This window comes from Dipteris shenzhenensis, chromosome 30, assembly GCF_047967505.1.
Source record: "Dipteris shenzhenensis isolate YYH24624 ecotype China chromosome 30, Dip_SZ_1.0, whole genome shotgun sequence".
In the NCBI taxonomy this organism is placed as follows: Eukaryota; Viridiplantae; Streptophyta; class Polypodiopsida; order Gleicheniales; family Dipteridaceae; genus Dipteris; species Dipteris shenzhenensis.
This window is the reverse complement of record NC_141625.1, coordinates 49,685,153-49,702,746: the sequence shown is the minus strand read 5'-3', so window position 1 is coordinate 49,702,746 and position 17,594 is coordinate 49,685,153. Positions and strand designations below refer to the sequence as shown.

General features: G+C 47.8%; 1 protein-coding gene across 3 annotated transcripts in view; it reads left to right on the top strand.

Moving 5' to 3' along the window:
• The window catches only part of CNX5 (co-factor for nitrate, reductase and xanthine dehydrogenase 5), a 50,748-nt gene that overhangs the window by 26,604 nt on the left and 6,550 nt on the right, over positions 1 to 17,594 (top strand). For 2 of the 3 annotated variants that reach the window (XM_087401420.1, XM_087401419.1), the window contains exons 4-9: positions 1,667 to 1,731; positions 2,015 to 2,089; positions 2,310 to 2,388; positions 11,620 to 11,658; positions 11,762 to 11,870; positions 12,147 to 12,265. In XM_087401420.1, the coding sequence (XP_087257546.1) occupies positions 1,667 to 1,731; positions 2,015 to 2,089; positions 2,310 to 2,388; positions 11,620 to 11,658; positions 11,762 to 11,870; positions 12,147 to 12,265 (486 nt within the window). The remainder of the gene's footprint in view (positions 1 to 1,666; positions 1,732 to 2,014; positions 2,090 to 2,309; positions 2,389 to 11,619; positions 11,659 to 11,761; positions 11,871 to 12,146; positions 12,266 to 17,594) is intronic. The other variant, XM_087401421.1, reaches the window with a different exon arrangement.

The window sequence follows — 17,594 nt, the reverse complement described above, 5'->3', positions numbered from 1 at the left end:
ATGCCATCAATGCGTGGACAATGACTTTGAGATGATCCCACAGTGTTTGTGGAGCTTCCCTGCAGTACAGAGGGTTTGGCAGGGGGCCCTCTGGATCATGTCTAGAACACAAAGAATGCAGCGGGACTTCACTTGGGGCATGTCAGCTTGGTTAACGAAGGGGGGTCACGCCTTCTTGATTGACACGGTCTCGGCAGCTTATAGGATCCAAGGGCAGAGTGTCTTCCAGATTGAGTTGCATGATGCGACTCCTTGTCACTGCCCCATATCTTCTCCCTGGGACAGCATTTGGGAGACAATGTCAACATCATTGCTTGGACCATTTGGGTCACACCCTGCAGCCTGGTGACCGGAGGCCAGCAGGTCTCCCCCGCAGCTTCCCTCATTGCCATCTGGCAAGATATCATCTACACCTTGTGAGCAAGACTGTTGAAATCAGATGGTGGGAGAGAGAAGAAGAGAGACAGACTATGGTGGAGCTGAATGGGCAGAAAGTACCGTATCTTCTCCCTGGTACAGAATTTGGGAGACAATATCAACATCATTGCTTGGACCATCTGGTTCACACGCTGCAGCCTGGTGACTGGAGGCCAGCAGGTCTCCCCCGCAGCCACCCTCATTGCCATCTGGCAAGATATCATCTACACCTTGTGAGCAAGACTGTTGGAATCAGATGGTGGGAGAGAGAAGAAGACAGAGACAGACTATGGTGGAGCTGAATGGGCAGAAAGTAGGGCGAATGGCTGCAGAATAGAGGCGAAGATGAGCAGGTCTGAGACGAAAAAGGGCAGGGCTGAGGCGGCTGCAGGAAAGAAGGCTAGAACAGGATTAGGTTTTGTTAGGTGTAGGATGACGTTGCAGCTATGGCAGGGTGACGTGGCAACTATGGTAGGGTGAAACTGCTCTGATACCATGTTAGAAACATGGTGTGAGGGGGGGAGAGAGAGAGGCTAGGGAGTGAAGAAGTGATACTCAAATGAAGACATAATGAAGGCTTTCATTCATTCATCAAGTATGACATGACAAGTGAAGTACAAGCCTTATATAGGCTACACACTCATACACCAGCACCAAGCGCATATGAGAAAGTCCCAGAGTGACACGTGGCACTCACACATGAACTAGCACTAGAACTCCTAGTACTACACACCAACACATCACGTGACCACACTCTTTGGCTGTGATATTTCCAACAAAGACACAATGGGATCTCGGACGACTGCTGAGAGCTGGTCACATTTCAGCAAGGCTTGGCCTGTGGGTGTCTTCTATGTATTCAGAGAGTGAGGTATTTGCTGCATATACAGTCCCCCACCCTGGTTGTTGGCTCCTGTTTCAGAGACTCCCTAGACAATGAGCTGGGGTCTCTGAAAACAGGCTGCTTGACAGTCGAATTTTTCTTATTGTTGTCTCCCACAATCACTGCCACAAGAATTGCTGATTTGTATGGTTAGATTTGTCTCAAGCATTAATAGAAAGTTCTTTTCTCTGGGGAAAAAAAAGAATTACAATCTTCATGGTTTCATTTCTGATGTCAGTGGAGAAGATTATATATATGTGTCTTTCCTTATCACTAATTCGGAACCCCTTTTTCTGCTTCGGTTAATGTAAAATGCATGCTTATCTTCTGTTGTTAAAAGTTCCCAGGTTGTTGATTGGAACACAGGTTATCCACACTGAAGCTGCGATTGGTCATCCAAAGGTGCAATCTGCAGCTGCAGCATGCCGTGCGTAAGATTTTTTCTCCATGCAAGTCAGCTAAGTGTGTCTACTTTAAAGTCATGTAAAGCATACAATTAAGAGAGCAACTTGTGTTTATTTTGTCTGTAATTTCTGTGTCCTTTTCTGGTTCTTAATTGTGTCTTCTTTCTTTCTTTGATGTTCTATTTCACAACGAAAATTAGATTTTAGGCTCCTTCTAATTGTACCTTACATTCAGATGAGGCTCTATGCTAGTATAATGACATTGAAAGAAAAAACATGTTCATATTAATCCCAGTCTTCTCAATTGCAGGATCAATTCTTCATTGGAGGTTGTAGAGCACGCTGCCATTTTGACATCATCCAACTCTGTGAGCATAATAAGCAAGTATCCTTTGATACCTAATCCTGGATAGGGCTAGGATTTAGAATTGAAAGAAATAGGATATGTGACACTAGGGCATGAAAGAAAGTTGTAGTGGGCTTGCTGGGATTGGATTTAAAACTCGAAAATTCTCATATTTTAGTTAGAAGATGCTATTGTTCAACACTCTTCCCTTGTTTTTAGTTTGAATATCTGTTGATCAGTTAACTTGATTCTGGGAAAGATATGACATAGTGGTGGATGCCACTGATAATGTGCCCACACGGTACCTTATAAATGATACCTGTGTTTCCTTGTCAAAGGTGTGCACAATTTCTGGTCTTTTATTTGTTAAATCTCATTGCAAAACCAATAATGCTTTACTTGTATATTTTCTTGTTAAAGCTATACGTATGCATTTGCAAGAAGGAAGTTATAAATTGTGGTCAACCTTATGTTTTTTATCATGAACGAAATTTTGCAAAACCATCAATTGGAAAAGTATAATTTTTGGGTTAGTTTTCTTGAAAGAAGTGGCTACAAGAGCAATGATTTAAAAATGCTTGAATACGTTCACCAAAGAGAAAAGGTCCTGCATGTAACTTTGTAGTCCCTGTTTGGCACCATCAACTTTGGAATTCTAGGTATGCTAAGAGATGAGTCTCATGGATCAACAGAAAGGTGCCAATTGCGTTGCCTCAATCGTAATCATGGAATCCTAAGGTTTGGTTATGGTAAGGTGGGGAACAGTAAGGGCTTGCCAGAGCATTAGTGGGGCTTAGAGGGCTGGTCTAGGGTTATTCCTAGGCTTAGGCATATATGAAGAGGTCCAAACAGAAGCATATGAGAGGGTTTTTATGGAAGGGTCCCTTGTGGGACACATTTGCACGAAAGAGGAAGCCAAGTGGCAATATTGGGCATAGGGGAGGGTTCTAGAGGGAGAAATCCCTCTGTGCTCAAGATGCAGCAACTTATTTGGTTTTTCGAGATGGGATCTCCCCAGCTTTGTGGAAGTCTATAAACTAGCATGGGTTCAGAGAGTGGCTGCCTGTCATCCATGAATTAGAGAGTTGCAACTGGGATCCGTCATAGAAATTGGCATCAAAGGCTTTCAACGTAAGTGTGCGGGCTAGTATAGAAGGCTGAACATGAGTTTTTAATTCCTAACGATAGCAGTGCAACGATTGGTGGAATAGCTCTGTCCTGCAGCAGCTGTCGATAGCACAAAATGGATGACAAGAGTTGATAGAAGCAAGTTGAGTCATGAGACTCCGCATGTAATTGACATGGGCAGCCAAGGGAGTGCCACTAACCATCTTCAATTCAAAGAAAGCAATCTTAAGTGACAATTTTGAGATGTAAGAGCTAGCACCAAAAATAATGTCAAGCTTCTGCCAAGCTTCAGAAGGAGACTCTAAATCAGAGATGTGATGAATATAGTCATCTCCTAAGCCAAGAGCAATGATGCCATAGGCTTTCTCCTTTCTAGCAGGATCTCTTGCTGGGCGTGTCGGAGCTGAGGATTCTCCAGCATTAGAGGCTGTTGAAGAAGAAGTTGAGGCCAGTTTGACAAGCCCCCAGAGGTTTTCCCTCATCAATGCAAACTTAATCTTCATCTGCCATGTGTGAAAGCCTTTACAATTGAACTTATCCATATTCAAGATGGTAGCCATGAGAGGGTGTAACCCAAAATGGGCAGTGTCTACTCTCTTACGAGGCTAGAAAGAGTTAAAGAGCTTCAAAATACAAGCATTTAGAGTAGCAAAGGCTTGCAACCAATTTCCATACTACAAAACATAATGGAAATGATGCTTTCACTTGCATGCTTCATAGAGGTGGCTAAATGAAAGCATTCCAAACAAATCCAGGTGTAGCAACTTAAAGCAAAGCTGTAGCCATAGTTGTACTAAAGCTATTCAACACTTCAAAACATCAGAAATGCTAAAGTAGCATCTAATGTAGCATCAAACTCACAACATTGTCAAAACTGTCCAAAACAGAGACCAGAACTTGGAGGGTGCAATTCTCACAGCTCATAGCTCTATTCAAGGGGATTTTTATGCAGGAAGAAGGGCCTTATACCAGAGAAGGGCTACCAGCAAGGAGGGGCGCAATGTTGCGTCAGGTCGCCATAGCCAAGCTTGAGAAGACCGACTAGTTTTTCGTCTGTTGCGCCTCCATTCCTTGTCCAAATGAGCTCAGATTTCAGCAGCAGCTTGCCCTCAGTGTCGTCTAGCACAGGCTCATAGGAATTTGCAGATAGGTAGATACAGAGGCGGAATTGCACGAAAGTTCGTCGAGGAGTGTGAGTGTTGGCATTGCGCATACAGACGAAATTTCCCTAAATGCTTGTAGCTGGAAGTTTGCCCATACGTGAGGAGTTTGCAGCTCAAAGGGTTTGGGCAATGGTCGTTTGTAGGCAAAGAACAGAGCTCTCAAAGATTTGTGAAGGAGGAGGAAAATGGAGAACATGAAGAAACTTGTAGTTTATGCTAGAGATAGCATCTAATGCTAGGCTAGGCTAGATCTAGAACCTAGAGCTCTGATACCAATTGTAGGATTCCGTAGGATAGAATAGATGCATCTTGCAAGAGATGTGAGAGCACAATGAAAGAAAGATGGTAGATCTCTATTATGATTGTGAGAGAGAGGACTCTCTCTTATAGAAAGGGGGAGAAGGTAATACCTTCCCTACATAGTGGCAATCAGCCCCTACATCAATGGGAATCAATCCCTACATCAATGGGATTGCCTTTGTCTTACATCATCACTTAGGTCACACACTAGACACATCATAGCACTTGATGTGCCTTTACAACACACACAAACACACATGTGACTCCCCTAGATGCACACATGCACCATAGAGCAAGCCCTTGATCATACTTACCCCAACACCCCTGGGTTCCCCTGGCCCCCTCCTCCCTCCCCGCCCCCTGCTGTAATCACTCTCACCACCCGTCCTCTTCCCTTCGCCCCCCACCTTCTGCCGCCCCCGCTGCCCTCCTCTCCACCTCCATAGTAGGTTCCTCAACCTCCCCCCCCTCCCAGGCTTCGACACCCCTGCCAACAAGCAAGGGTAAGACGACGTCCCCTTCTGTTTCCTCACCGCAGCATCACGCCCACCCAGGGAGGGAGCCAGAGGGATGGGGCTCGTCCTCTAGGTCAGTCACTCCCCACCTCCAGCCTAGGCGTCCCTTATCACGGGACTTGTGAAGGTTGGGACCGTGGAACTACCTAGAGATCCCGGACTCCTATCCTTTACCGCTAGAGGTAACGCTTATGATCTTGCATCCCCACGGAAGGGGGTTTTGATTAGCGCAGTGGGCTCTCAGACACACCCCGTTTGGAGTTTCCAGTTCGCCTCCACAGGGCTGGAGAAGTGGACCCCAGAGGTGTTTGATGCTATTATGGGAGACCAGATTGTACACATGATGGATGAGTGGATGGGAGCACAGGGACTGGATCTTTGGTACGCCCATGGTGCGGAGGTGAATTTCCATTTGAGCTTCACGCGAGAGGAGCCGATGTGTGGCTTGGCGGTAGGAGTTATCAGATTGCCGCTTGAGGCAACTGTGGATCATGCATACTACTGGCCCCTCCAGAAGTGTACGGAGCGGTTCGGGGTGGAAGTCTCCTTCATGATGAAGTGGACACAGAAGGTTGGCATTGAGCCGATATCCACCCTAGTACGTCATCGCACGGACAATGACTATTCTTCCTCCAAACCTCCGGCAAAGTCACTTAAGGCAATCTTTCTGGAACAGGCACCCACATACAGGAGAGCCTTGTTCTCTGCACCCCTGTCCTCATGAGCTGGACCAAAGTGAGTTGGAACGTGCACGGGCTCCACGACCATGCTCGTAGTCAGCCGCAGTACTTGATACTCCGGCAAGAGTTGCAGAGGGCCGTGGTAGGGCAGACAGTGGACATTCTTTTGATCGAGGAGTATATGTTCTCAACATCAGACATCAGACGGCGCCACCACCTCCTCCCAGGGAGAGGTTCGGAGGAGTGGTCCTCGGCAGTAGGACAGAGCGTAGGGGTCTGCATCTCGGTCCCACAGACTTTGGCTCCAGAGGTCTACAATCAGGGCGAACTTATCCAGGTAGTTTGGATGGGAGTCAGGACGGGAGCGTCTCCGATTGGGATCTTGAATGTGTATGCCCCAGCATGCAGACAGCACCGCCCGGCCTTTTGGAGGAGACTGACAGAGAGTCTTTCGGATGTAGACTCCTAGATTGTTAGAGGAGACTTCAACAACTTGGAGTTTGGGGAAGACAAGTAGGGCCGCGCCTTATTCTCTGAGATGCCAGCAACAGAGCGTAGCACCTGGGAGCAGTTCATTTTCATGATCAGTGGTAGAGACCCATGGTGAGAGCCAAATTTCAGCAGGATACCTGGCAGCCTGCTATTCTCTTTCGGACAGAGGAGACATGATGGACTGCTTGAGAGACTAGACCGTTTCCTGCACAGAGGCGGCTCTATCGGAATTCTGGCAGGTACCACGATGTCAGACCACTCTCCCGTGGTACTTCACTTAGAGCAGCCCCGCCGAGGTCTCCCCGAGAAAGGGGTCCGCATTCCAGAGGACCTTCTGCAAGACGAGGAGATCCAGCAGGCCATGGCAGGGATTTGGGAACAGTCAGAGATGACACTGGGCGAGGGATGGGCTTTGTGGGTGGCCGATGCGATCGAGAGGAGCAGTGAGGAGCTACAGGCTCACGCCATTAGGTGGAGGAGGATGCTTCAGGATCGTGAGCGGGCTTTGAGAAGGGACCTCGCCTCCATAGAGCGCCTCAGGGAGCAGGACTCAGATTCCCAGTGGCATAGGGACAGGCTCGAGAGCGCTCGCCTTGAGTTTTAGACACAGAGATTCGGCGGGCTGAGTTCTCTTATCACTCTTCCCGGGCCCGGTGGGTACAGCAAGGGGTCAAGATGACGAAGCAGTTCTTTCAGACCACTGGGCCTCGTTCGACAGGCATGCGTCTCCGGGATCCACAGGGCATCATGCACACTGACCCGCATGAGATATCAGACCTGACCACAGGTTTTTATAGCCAGCTTTTTTAGATTGAGAGGATGACTCCATGTGGTCTTGTAGCCCGAGAGGTAGTTTGGGATCACGTTCCGACAGGTCTCGCAGGATTTATGCAGCAGGCTAGAGAAGCCTTTCATGGATGAGGAGCTTTGGGAAGCCCTCAAGGCTCTCCCAACCCAGAAGTGTCCTAGCGAGGATGGCTTGACCCCGGCCTTCTTCTGAAACTTCTAGGAGATTATCTCCACACCTTTCCGACTAGCATGCCAGTAGATTTTTAACACAGGCTCCCTCCCTCAGTCCTTGAGCAAGGGGTGGATTTGTTTGATCCCAAAAGGGGGAGATAGGTCAGACATCCGACAGTGGAGACCGATCACTCTGCTTGATACCGCATACAAGATCCTCGCCAAGGTCTTGAGCTTGCGGTTACGGCCTCATCTTATTGACACCATCCACAACACACAGACAAGGTTTGTCCAAAAGCGCAGCATCCTGGACAACATCTTCACTTCTTGGAGGCAGTGGATTGGTCCAGGGAGGAGTCACAGCCGCTAGCCGTCCTTCTCTTGGATTTTGAGAAGGCCTATGACAAGGTGGAGTGGCCCTCTTTGGAGGGCACTATGCAGAGATTGGGTTTCTCTGACAGACGGGTTAGAGGAGTTTCAACGCTCTATGCGGGGAGCTCTAATCAGATGCTTATCGGAGGACACACGGGTGAGGTCTTTCCTTTCTCGCGTTCGGTTCGCCAAGGCTACCCACTCGCTCCCTTTCTCTTCCTGTTCGTGGCGGAGGCTTTAGGCTACTACTTAAGATCACAGGTGGCGGGCCTCACAGGGTTGAGGCTCCCAATCCGATAGGAGGAAGTGCTAGACTCTGAGTTTGCAGATGACACGGCACCACAGTCAGCTTGGAGAGAGTTAGGGGAGCCATGGCTATCTATTGCGAGGCCTCGGGCGCGTGGATCAACTAGACAAAGTCTCCAGGTTTCTTCACAGACCATGAGGAGACACAGGAGATCCGTGAGTGGGGTTGTGATTTTGGATTTAAATGGATACCGTGGGGGCAGACAGCGAGATACCTTGGTTGCCAGGTTAGTATTGATATTACAGCAAAGCAGCTGATCGCCCCGGTCCTTGAGAGCGTTCGGCGCAAGCTTCTCTCCCTAGCAGGTGTGCCTTAGTGGCAAACCAAGTCCTTCTCGCCATGGCCTGGTATATCGCCTCCTACTGGTGCTTTCATAGAGGATGCATTGGGCAGCTCTGACGGTTGATTTAGAACTTCCTTTGGGCAGGATCGGACGGCACGCGGAATACTAGAGCCCGCCGGGCGGCTTGGCAAACGATGATCATACCACAGGCACTGGGAGGCTTATGTATCATAGATCCGGAGATGCAGAGCAGAGCCCTTCTTGGCAAGTTGGTTGTTCGCGGCCTCACTCCAGGTGTAGAGCCTTGGAAGCTCCTCTTACAGAGAGGGCTTCTCAGGAACACCCCACGCATCGAAGGACAGTGGCAGCCTTCTCACCGGTGGATCTTCTCAGAGGCTTCCCTTACAGGGAAGGGTTCCCCCTTGATGCGGAGCCTTCACAGGGTCTTGGAGAGACTTGCAGGGGTACTTATCCGTGCTCCACCCAGATGCAGAGAGGAGTTTGAGCGTCAGCCCCTTATGTGGCACCCAAAGATCCGAGATTGGGAGGGGCGTATGCTTGGACAACGGACGCACATCGGTTGGGCACAGTGGGATAGTGACCCGGCTGGGTCTTTTGGCAGATGGAGCAGATTACCCATGGAATCAAAGGCGAGGCTCGGTGCCATAGCGCATCTGCAAGGAGCAAGGTAGCGGATGAGAGAGATCGACCTAGCCATCCTTGAGTCCTGGTGGGAGGGACTCCACGCTTGGAGGGACAGCACTTGGCTGGAGCAGTTTTCTTGGACTAGTTTCCCTTTGAGGATGATGATGTAGCGAGGCAGCACGCACCCCGGCTTCTACCGTGTAGGCTCTGGAGGCCTACTTCACCCGCTTACTGAGAGGGACCCTGAGATGGATGGGAGTCTTGATGGGGTTCACTTGCAAATGATCAGATTGGTGGGACGTTTGGGGAAGGAGTGGCACATTGACCCTCCCAGTATTTCAGAGCAGATGCCCCCAGATGGCGCCTCTGGCTTTGGGAGGGTAGACCCTTGAGGGAGGTCCAATGGGATGGTTCTGGCCCTCTTGGGGCGGCGTTGCCGAGCAGATGGATGAGATGCCCTTCTTCTCCTATACCACGCGGATTGGCAGGAGGCTTCAGATGGACTCTTCGAGGTGGACCCCCTCGAGGGAGAGGCATTAGGTGACCCAGAGAGTTCCCCGGGATGTCTGTTCCCGGTTTTGGACACGGTTATGGTCCAGTTTGCGGCTGAGGAAGATATCCTACTTCTTCTGGCTGGCCGCCCACGGAGGCTTGTCCATCGGACCATAGTTGGAACAAATGCGAGTGGAGGGGCAGTGCCATTGTTGCTCTGGTGGTTTCCTGGAGACGATTCCGCATTGCCTTTGGAGCTGTCGCAGAGCAGCGAGGATCTAGATGGGAGCCCTCAGGATCATGACCCGCATGCAAAGTCTTCAAAGGGACTACACGTGGGGAATGGTGGCCTGGTTGACGGACGGAGGACACACGTTCGAGATCGATGAGATCTCCCCATCCTACTGGATACAAGGTCAGAGCATACAAAGGATTGAGCTCCATGAGGCAGTCCCTCCTGAAAGCCTAGCTCCCCTCTCTCCTCCAAAGGACAGCGTTTGGGAGGTGGTAGCCAGTATCCTGCGTGGAACATTTGGGTGGCTTATTGCAGTCTTTCGATGGGTGAGCATCAGGTTCCACCCGCGGCTACCATGGTCGCCATCTGGCAGGATATCATCTATACTCTACGCTGCACCTGGTAGCGTGGGACTCTAGGCTCTAGAGCGACTATTGAGTGGCGTGCTCGATTCTGCAAGGCTTGGCCTGCAGGAGTCTTCTACATTTTCACTCCGCGAGGGATTCGCTGGTTGTATAGTCCCCCCACTTGGCTGTTAGCCCCAGTACCAGAGATTCCCTAGGCAGTGAGCTAGGTTTCTTTGGAACAGGCCGGTTTTTCTTTCAGCCTTTTCCTGGGTTTTTTTTCATACTCAGCACCTTAGGGGCTGCTGTTTTGGATGAAGTCTTTCAAGCATTAACAGAAGGTTCCTTTCTTTGGAAAAAAAGAAAGAGAAAGAAAGGGAAAAAAAAGTATACTCCCCCCTCCTCCGAAAAATAAACCACATGGTGTGTCTGCACAAACGTTACAACCTTCACAAACAGTTTATGTGGCCACTGGTTTTTGCCTAAATATTTTGTGCACTTGAGTTATATGATACGGTGGAAACACATGATGAGTGGATCCAGCTAGGTTGTGACATTTTTGGAAGCCATGTCCATGAATGCCAGAGAGTTGTCAGTCTATTGGTACATGATGTGTATTGATGCCTTGCTGTGTGCACTGACTTGGTGGTGGACTGCCGAGGAGTTAAAAGAGGCAGGCAAAGATAGACAAGAGGGTCAAAATTGAAAAGACTGCTTGGAAGAGTAGATGGAAATAGAGGAAGCAGGTCACAACAGAAAGCAGTGGATGGAAGCAGGTCTCTTTAATCCTGCTTGTAGCCTTTGTGGAGGAGTGGGTGATAATAGAAGGGAAGCAGATGAGAGGAACCATGTTACAGGATGAAGGACAGGTCCCAAACCAAGTTAGTGAGCTCTATAAACCTCATACGAGTTCTCAAGCATGCCATCTATACTAGAAAATCTCTGACATTGGCAAATAAGCTACTTGCTTGAGGCTGTGACTATCATTTAACCTGGTTGTACTTATATTTTGCCATAATAATGAAAAAATAGAACTCATGTCAATTGTTGCCATGTTACTGACGTTGAATTGCATGGAATTTAGAGATGACTGGGCGTCAGAGTCTATACAAGGAGCACATGTAATCTTTCATTTGGTCTTTATAAGCTGCATGAACTGCTGCCCATGTAAGTCCCTTCTGAAGATTGTTAGGAAACTTTTCTAAAGTTCTGATATATTCTGAAATGACAGATAATTTAGGGTCAAGTTTTTATACTGCTTCTTTTGTGTACTCCCTTATGAGTCTGGAGTTTTCTCTTCTAGCAGTCTATTTGAATTTTGAATTCCTCACAAGTATGCTTTTCCAATCTGAAATGATGCCTTTCCTTTTGGTCATCCTCTTTCAGCCAGAAATGTCATATTTGCTACGTACACTCACCCCAAGACAGTCTTGGCCATAGCAAAAGCAGTCCTTAAAAGAGTATAGTTTTTATTTTTATGTTTTATGATTCTTGTCTAAATCTTATACTCTTGATCGAAAGATGGTGGGTGCCTTGTTTTGTTGATCTTGTTCATTATTACTTTTTGAAACGTTTTTCCTCGTTTATCATTTGCTGTCGCAGTTTGGCTGGCAGTTAATGTTCTAGACATTCCTTTTCTTTTTTTGATTGCAGCCATTGGTCTCTGGAGCAGCCTTGGGTATGGATGGCCAGGTGAATTGATGGGATAGTTTTGCCATGTAGTTTCTGAACAAGGAAGGTTAGGGGTGAATTTGAATGCATATCTTATATATGGAGATGCCATTTGTCTACACAGCTCACTGTCTATCATTACAAAGGAGGTCCATGTTACCGCTGCCTTTTCCCTGTTCCGCCACCACAGGGGACCTGCCAGCGTTGTTCTGATAGCGGCGTATTGGGAGTTGGTAAGGAACTGTTCATTCCTTGTAAAGTTTAAAGATTTGTAATAATCCTGAGCATTTGAGTTGCAGATTTTATATTGTTTGGTTTTCGAATTGATGTTTGATGTATACTATTCTAATTGGATTTGTGGAGTTTAAGTGGTCCAAAAATGATTTTGCAGCATACTATTCTAATTGGATTTGTGGAGTTTAAGTGGTCCAAAAAGTTGTAAGGCATTATATTTTCCTAAGCCATAGACTGGTGCTGATCAATTGCTATTTTGTTGAGGGCTATGTCAGTTCCAGGGATTATTGGTTCTCTCCAGGCATTGGAGGCCATTAAGATTGCAAGTGGTATAGGGGAGCCTCTTAGCAGCAGAATGCTAATTTTAGATGCCTTATCAACAAAAATTCATGTGGTATGCCTTCTGAAGCTCATTCTTTCAAAGTTTGAATCTCAGGCTAAAAACAGGGGCATATCAACAATAGGGAGACATAGCAAAGTTACTTCCTTGTCTTTCCTTTTTTGCATTCGAAGAAGTTAGGGCTGCAATAGGGTGAGCATGGTCTTGTATTATAGAGTTATTAAGACTTTGAAATAATCAAGGAAAAGACTCTTACGGAAGATGTTTGCAAACCATAGAATTCTTCTTCATTGTCTTGAGAGAGAGAGAGAGAGAGTTTATTTATTAAAGTCTGATAAAGACCGATGGGTCTATGAGACTGATGGAAAAACCTGATACAATGAGCAAAAGGGTGGAGCTACTAAGTGAGCATCCTAACCCATGCTAGAGAAAACTGTGTAGACATAGTCAATGATATCATCATACATGTCACCCTAGTATCAATATCCCCATGGAGTATGTAGTCTGATCAAACGTCAAGATACACCCGATGATAGACTAAATAGTGTAGGCAAGAAGCCCGCGATACATCAATGTCTGCTATCTGGATGAGATGTATGTCATGCCCTCTTGGTAGCTATCCGACACCTGTCGTGACCTCCTAGTAGCTATCCGACACCTATCGAGTGCCACAGTAACCCCTATCGGCCGTACCCCAGGTCTAAAAATGAAAGATGTGTTGGTTAGTGTGATCTGCATGTCTGTCCTCTGTGGGGTGTGCCGCATCTCGATCTCGGGGTCCCTGCCTCTCCTGATATCTGTGGCTAGGGGGGTAACATGCTTCGACTGGAAGAACTCTATGATCATACTATGGGATGGACCACATAAGGCCCCTCACTCTTGTCTCCGTGATCTGATGAGGCGCTCTCTGTGTCGGATTGCCTCATGAATGAAAGCGGCCAAGCATCTCTGGTCTAGGTATGAGAGGAGTCTAGAGAAGCCCTTGAACCCGCCGTCTCTAAAAAGGCAATGGCATCGTCCACGGATTTCATAGTAGACTGGGCAACGAAAGACGAAGTGCTTCTTTGATTCCACTTCGTGTCGATCACATAGTTTTGCAAATGCGACTCTACTTGGGGATCCCATCTGTGCGTCCACTCTTGATACGAAGTCGGTGCGATGACACTCAGAACTATCCAATGGCAATCCTGCGTGAGTGTGGTGGGTGAATGTGGGTGTACCCTAGTGGGATAATGAATCCCTCAGAAATGTGCAGATAGTGGTGCCGATAGAAATTGAGCTTCATGGGAAGCTCTATCTATGCCAACGAGGTCCCAAATGTGTGTAGCTGTAAGAGATCCTCCTGAATGATCGGGTTGAACTCGTTGCCCCGTAGGGACAAATGGGGCATCAATGCAGTATTGAAAAGGAGGCACCCTGTCTATATGGAAACCCAATCTCTCAAACCATCTACATGTGTATGCATACCAGCATCCACCTTGAGCTGCCAATGCCATAGAAGATTCTAATGCCAACCAAGGGATAACTTGCATCACCCTGCGGTACAAGAGCCATACGCTCGCACACTATATTGATAAGTAATGGTCTGAAATGCTGCATCTAACTGTAGTGGGGAAGCCCTGAACTCAGCCTGAATGATCTGATGAGGAATAGATGGCTTGCTGCGGATTGTCCGTGACAACAAGAGAACGTGTAATCTCTCCACTCGAGTCCACTCTGTGCCAGATAGACTAGGCCCCTAGCAAGTGTTGCCGTACATGCCCGCAGGTCTCCTTGGTCCGTGGGTCCTGAAAATGTGAATGGAAGCACTATCTCTCCAATCGGGCAAGGGAGGCGTATCCTCTACTCAGACGAGCCTGCATCGTCGGCCTCATCGTGAAGATAAGCCAAAGAATGGAACCCCTGAGTAAGTGTGTGATGAGACAATCTCAATTGGTGCCCCGTCAAGGGTGAACTGCTCTTTGTCTGCGGCTGCCCAAGATCATAACCTTGGTTTTACCAAGGTTGACCTTCAAATCATGGGAGTCGCAAAAAGCTAGTAGTGCATGTAGATGTCTCTGGAGCCCCTCAGCTGACGAGGATAAGAGTACCACATCATTAGTATACAATAGGATCTGGAGCATGTAGCCGGCAAAACAGCAACCAATCCCTCCTAGGGTCCTCATAAAAGACTCAAGCTCATCTATATAAAGGCCAAACAAGGTCAGTGAGAGTGGGCAACCTTGTTTAACACCAATGGTGCTCATGATCTCATTTGTCCATCCCCCACCCGTACAAACTCTACCGGAAACCCTCTCGTAAAATGCCATAACTGCCCACAATATCTCTTGGTCATAGTCTAGCTTCTGCAACCGCTTGATGAGACGTGCTCGTGGTACGGTGTCGAAGGCTTTGCGGAAAACCACAATGCAGCAATAGATTCTGTCTTTGTAATCTGGCCTCCTCTATGACACTTCTGAGTGTAAGTATGTGGTCTATGGTCCCATGATCACGCCGGAACCCTGCCTGCCCCTCTACTCTTGAGTCCCTGCATCTATGCATAGCGGCTGACCTCCATATCAAGTACTGAGGCTTATATCTTGGACATGACATGACCAATCATGATGGTCCTGTAGTTACCTGGACTCATGATGGGATCCGTGCCTTGTTGAGGGTCCATGTGCGTAGGAAACTGAGAGAAACAGCTTCATTGAATAGCTTTGCTAGGATAGGGGCTAGGATATCAATCTTGTATGTAACAAATTCGGTGCATAAACCCTCATGATCCTTTGCTCAGCCGTTGTGAAGCTTCATGATCGTGTCTTTGACGCCCCCCTTAGTGAAAAGATTGCAAGAAGTTGGTCGTGGTGTGTGTGAGAGATCAAGAGTGGGCTGGTTGGGGATGTCATATAATGTGCGAACGCAGTTGTGCCGGACCTGAGTATCTGTGAGTGGTGATGGGGACCGCCGTTAAAGAAACCCTCACCAAAAGTCTTTGGAAGTATTGCTAAACAAGATGTTCAGTAATTCCTCCTCATTTCGGTGAATAAAGTTTCGTTTCTTCTGGCGAACTAGACGACGATACTCGCGTAATGTGTCTAGTTCGCAGTTATCGGTTCGCAGTTATCGGCGAAGAGCCTTACACTCGTCGTCATACCAGCTATTACATGGCACGAACCCTAGAGGCGGTGGATGATTAGAGCATGTGTTGTACAAGAAGGTGTAGAGGGAAACCTCATGCAGTGATCGACTAATCAAAGCGGGCTGGTCCTCTAGGAGAGGTATGTGGTCAATATAGGTGAGTAGAGTGTAGAGTCGTGCAAAATATATTGGTGAGAGGCTGTAATTGAAGTGTATGTCATGATAAGTAGTGTAAGTGGGTGGTGCGGTAGGTGGTGTAGCAAGATGAGAGGTGGTGATACTAAAGAAGAGATATGTATGATCAGCCCCAGGGGGAGGTGGTGAAACAGAGAAGTCCGTGATGTGTGATGTGAAGGTAGGGGATCCCAAGATATAATCAACCAGGCTAGAACCCCCTCCATGTGAAAAGCAAGTGAAGCCACTGGAGGAGGGCCATCGCTCAAGACCATTAGATCATGTGCCGTACCTAGATCCAGGAGTGCATGTCCATAGGAGGTAACAGGGGCTCGACTATCAGCAGCAGACACTCGTGACCCTGTTTAGAGTACCACCACCATTGTGCTGATACACAAAGTAGGAGACCCCATGGATATTGAGAACTACCGCACCCTCATGATCGGTCATACATTGACCAAGATATATGGGACAATACTAGAGAAGGAGATTAGCTCCTATACAAATGTACATGGGCATCGGGGAATGGGGCAGGCTAGGTTTCAGAGACAGCATTCCACCCTTGATCACACTTTCACCTTGTAGACAATCATTGAGGCGGTGAGGTCGAGATCCCATAAAGTCTATGCATGTTTTATGGACTTCCAGAAGGCCTTCAATATAGTACCATGATTTTGCATGATCTGATAACCTCGGGGATCCTAAGAGACATGATATGGAGGATGATGAGCCTCTCTGAGTCAGTCAGACAAGAGCATAAGGCAGAGCAAAGGACAGCAACAGGGTTAACAGGAAGAAGCTAGGGCGAAGTTCTACAACAACGACAAAGATGACAATGCATTGTTGGCGAAGGATTACGCTGGCAAAGGGAAGGGCAAGCCTAACGGTGGCAAGTCCAAGAAGGATGACTCTGATGACGAGGACACTTCCAAGAGGAAGCAGAAGAAGAAGTGCTTCTACTGTGACACGCCAGGTCATTTTGTGAAGGATTGCAAAAAGAAGAAGGCGGATCAGAAAAACGAGAGGAAGGAGTCTGACTCATATTCAGAGGGTGACACAAAAGCCAAAGCTAATGTGGTAATCGAAGAGTTGTTCTTGGTGACATCTCTGTGTGTTACTGAGGTCAGATATGCCGACCTAAAAACCATAGTGATGATGTTTTACATTGAGATGTGGGTCGACAAGGATTCAGAAACCTTTGTGAAGGTGAAGGACAGCATGGAGTGCTTGTAATCTTCCAGGTGCGTGGCTGTTGATACTAACACGAGGGCAGATTCCACGGAGTGCCCTAGGGTTCCCTGTTCAGATGGTTGTTGTACTTCTGAAGGGGACAATATAGGATTACACAGGCTATTGGTATGTGCCTCAATGAGGTGCATGGTTTGCTTTCAGAGCAAGCACACAGGCAGTACGACAATCTCTGGTATGCACTTGATGTTCTTAATTTGAGCCTTTATAGCATGCTGTGGAGAGAATGTGCTCTTCAATTGTCTCAGGTAATGCAAGATTGGAAGGAATTGGCCTTCTTCCAAGGCAAAAGGGGAAGTGTGGGTGCTTCTTCAAAACTCAGACAGAGATTGCTGGAAGGTGATGGACAATGTGTACTGAAGCTAGAAGAGTACCTGCTTGAGAGCTCAGTAAGAGTTCATGGTCTAGGTTATCTAGAGTTATTTGGTGCGGACCTTGCCAAAGGAAGGACGGGTTGAAACAGACCTTCAGAGCATGGTGCCTGGAAGACTCTAGGTTTTTCACTCATTATGAGGGGGACAACTGGAAGATCATGGCGGCTGGATTGCTCAAGTTCGAAGGCGGGAACATGACTAAAGGTGTTGGTGCTAGGAGGTGCTACCAGAGATGGACCTGTGTGCGCAAGCGGAACCAGACCCGTTGGAGCAAGAGCCACTGGATGAAAAGCCAAGAAAAGATTACGACATCAAAATGTTCCAAAGGACTACGACCAGGGAGTTGCTGGAGCATCGTCATCGACATGTTGGCATTGGGCCGAGATGTGTCGGTGAGAGGGGGTGTTGGAAAGGTCACCTCCCCATCTGTAAGCCCCCATATGAGGAGAGCGTGGGGGAGGGAGACC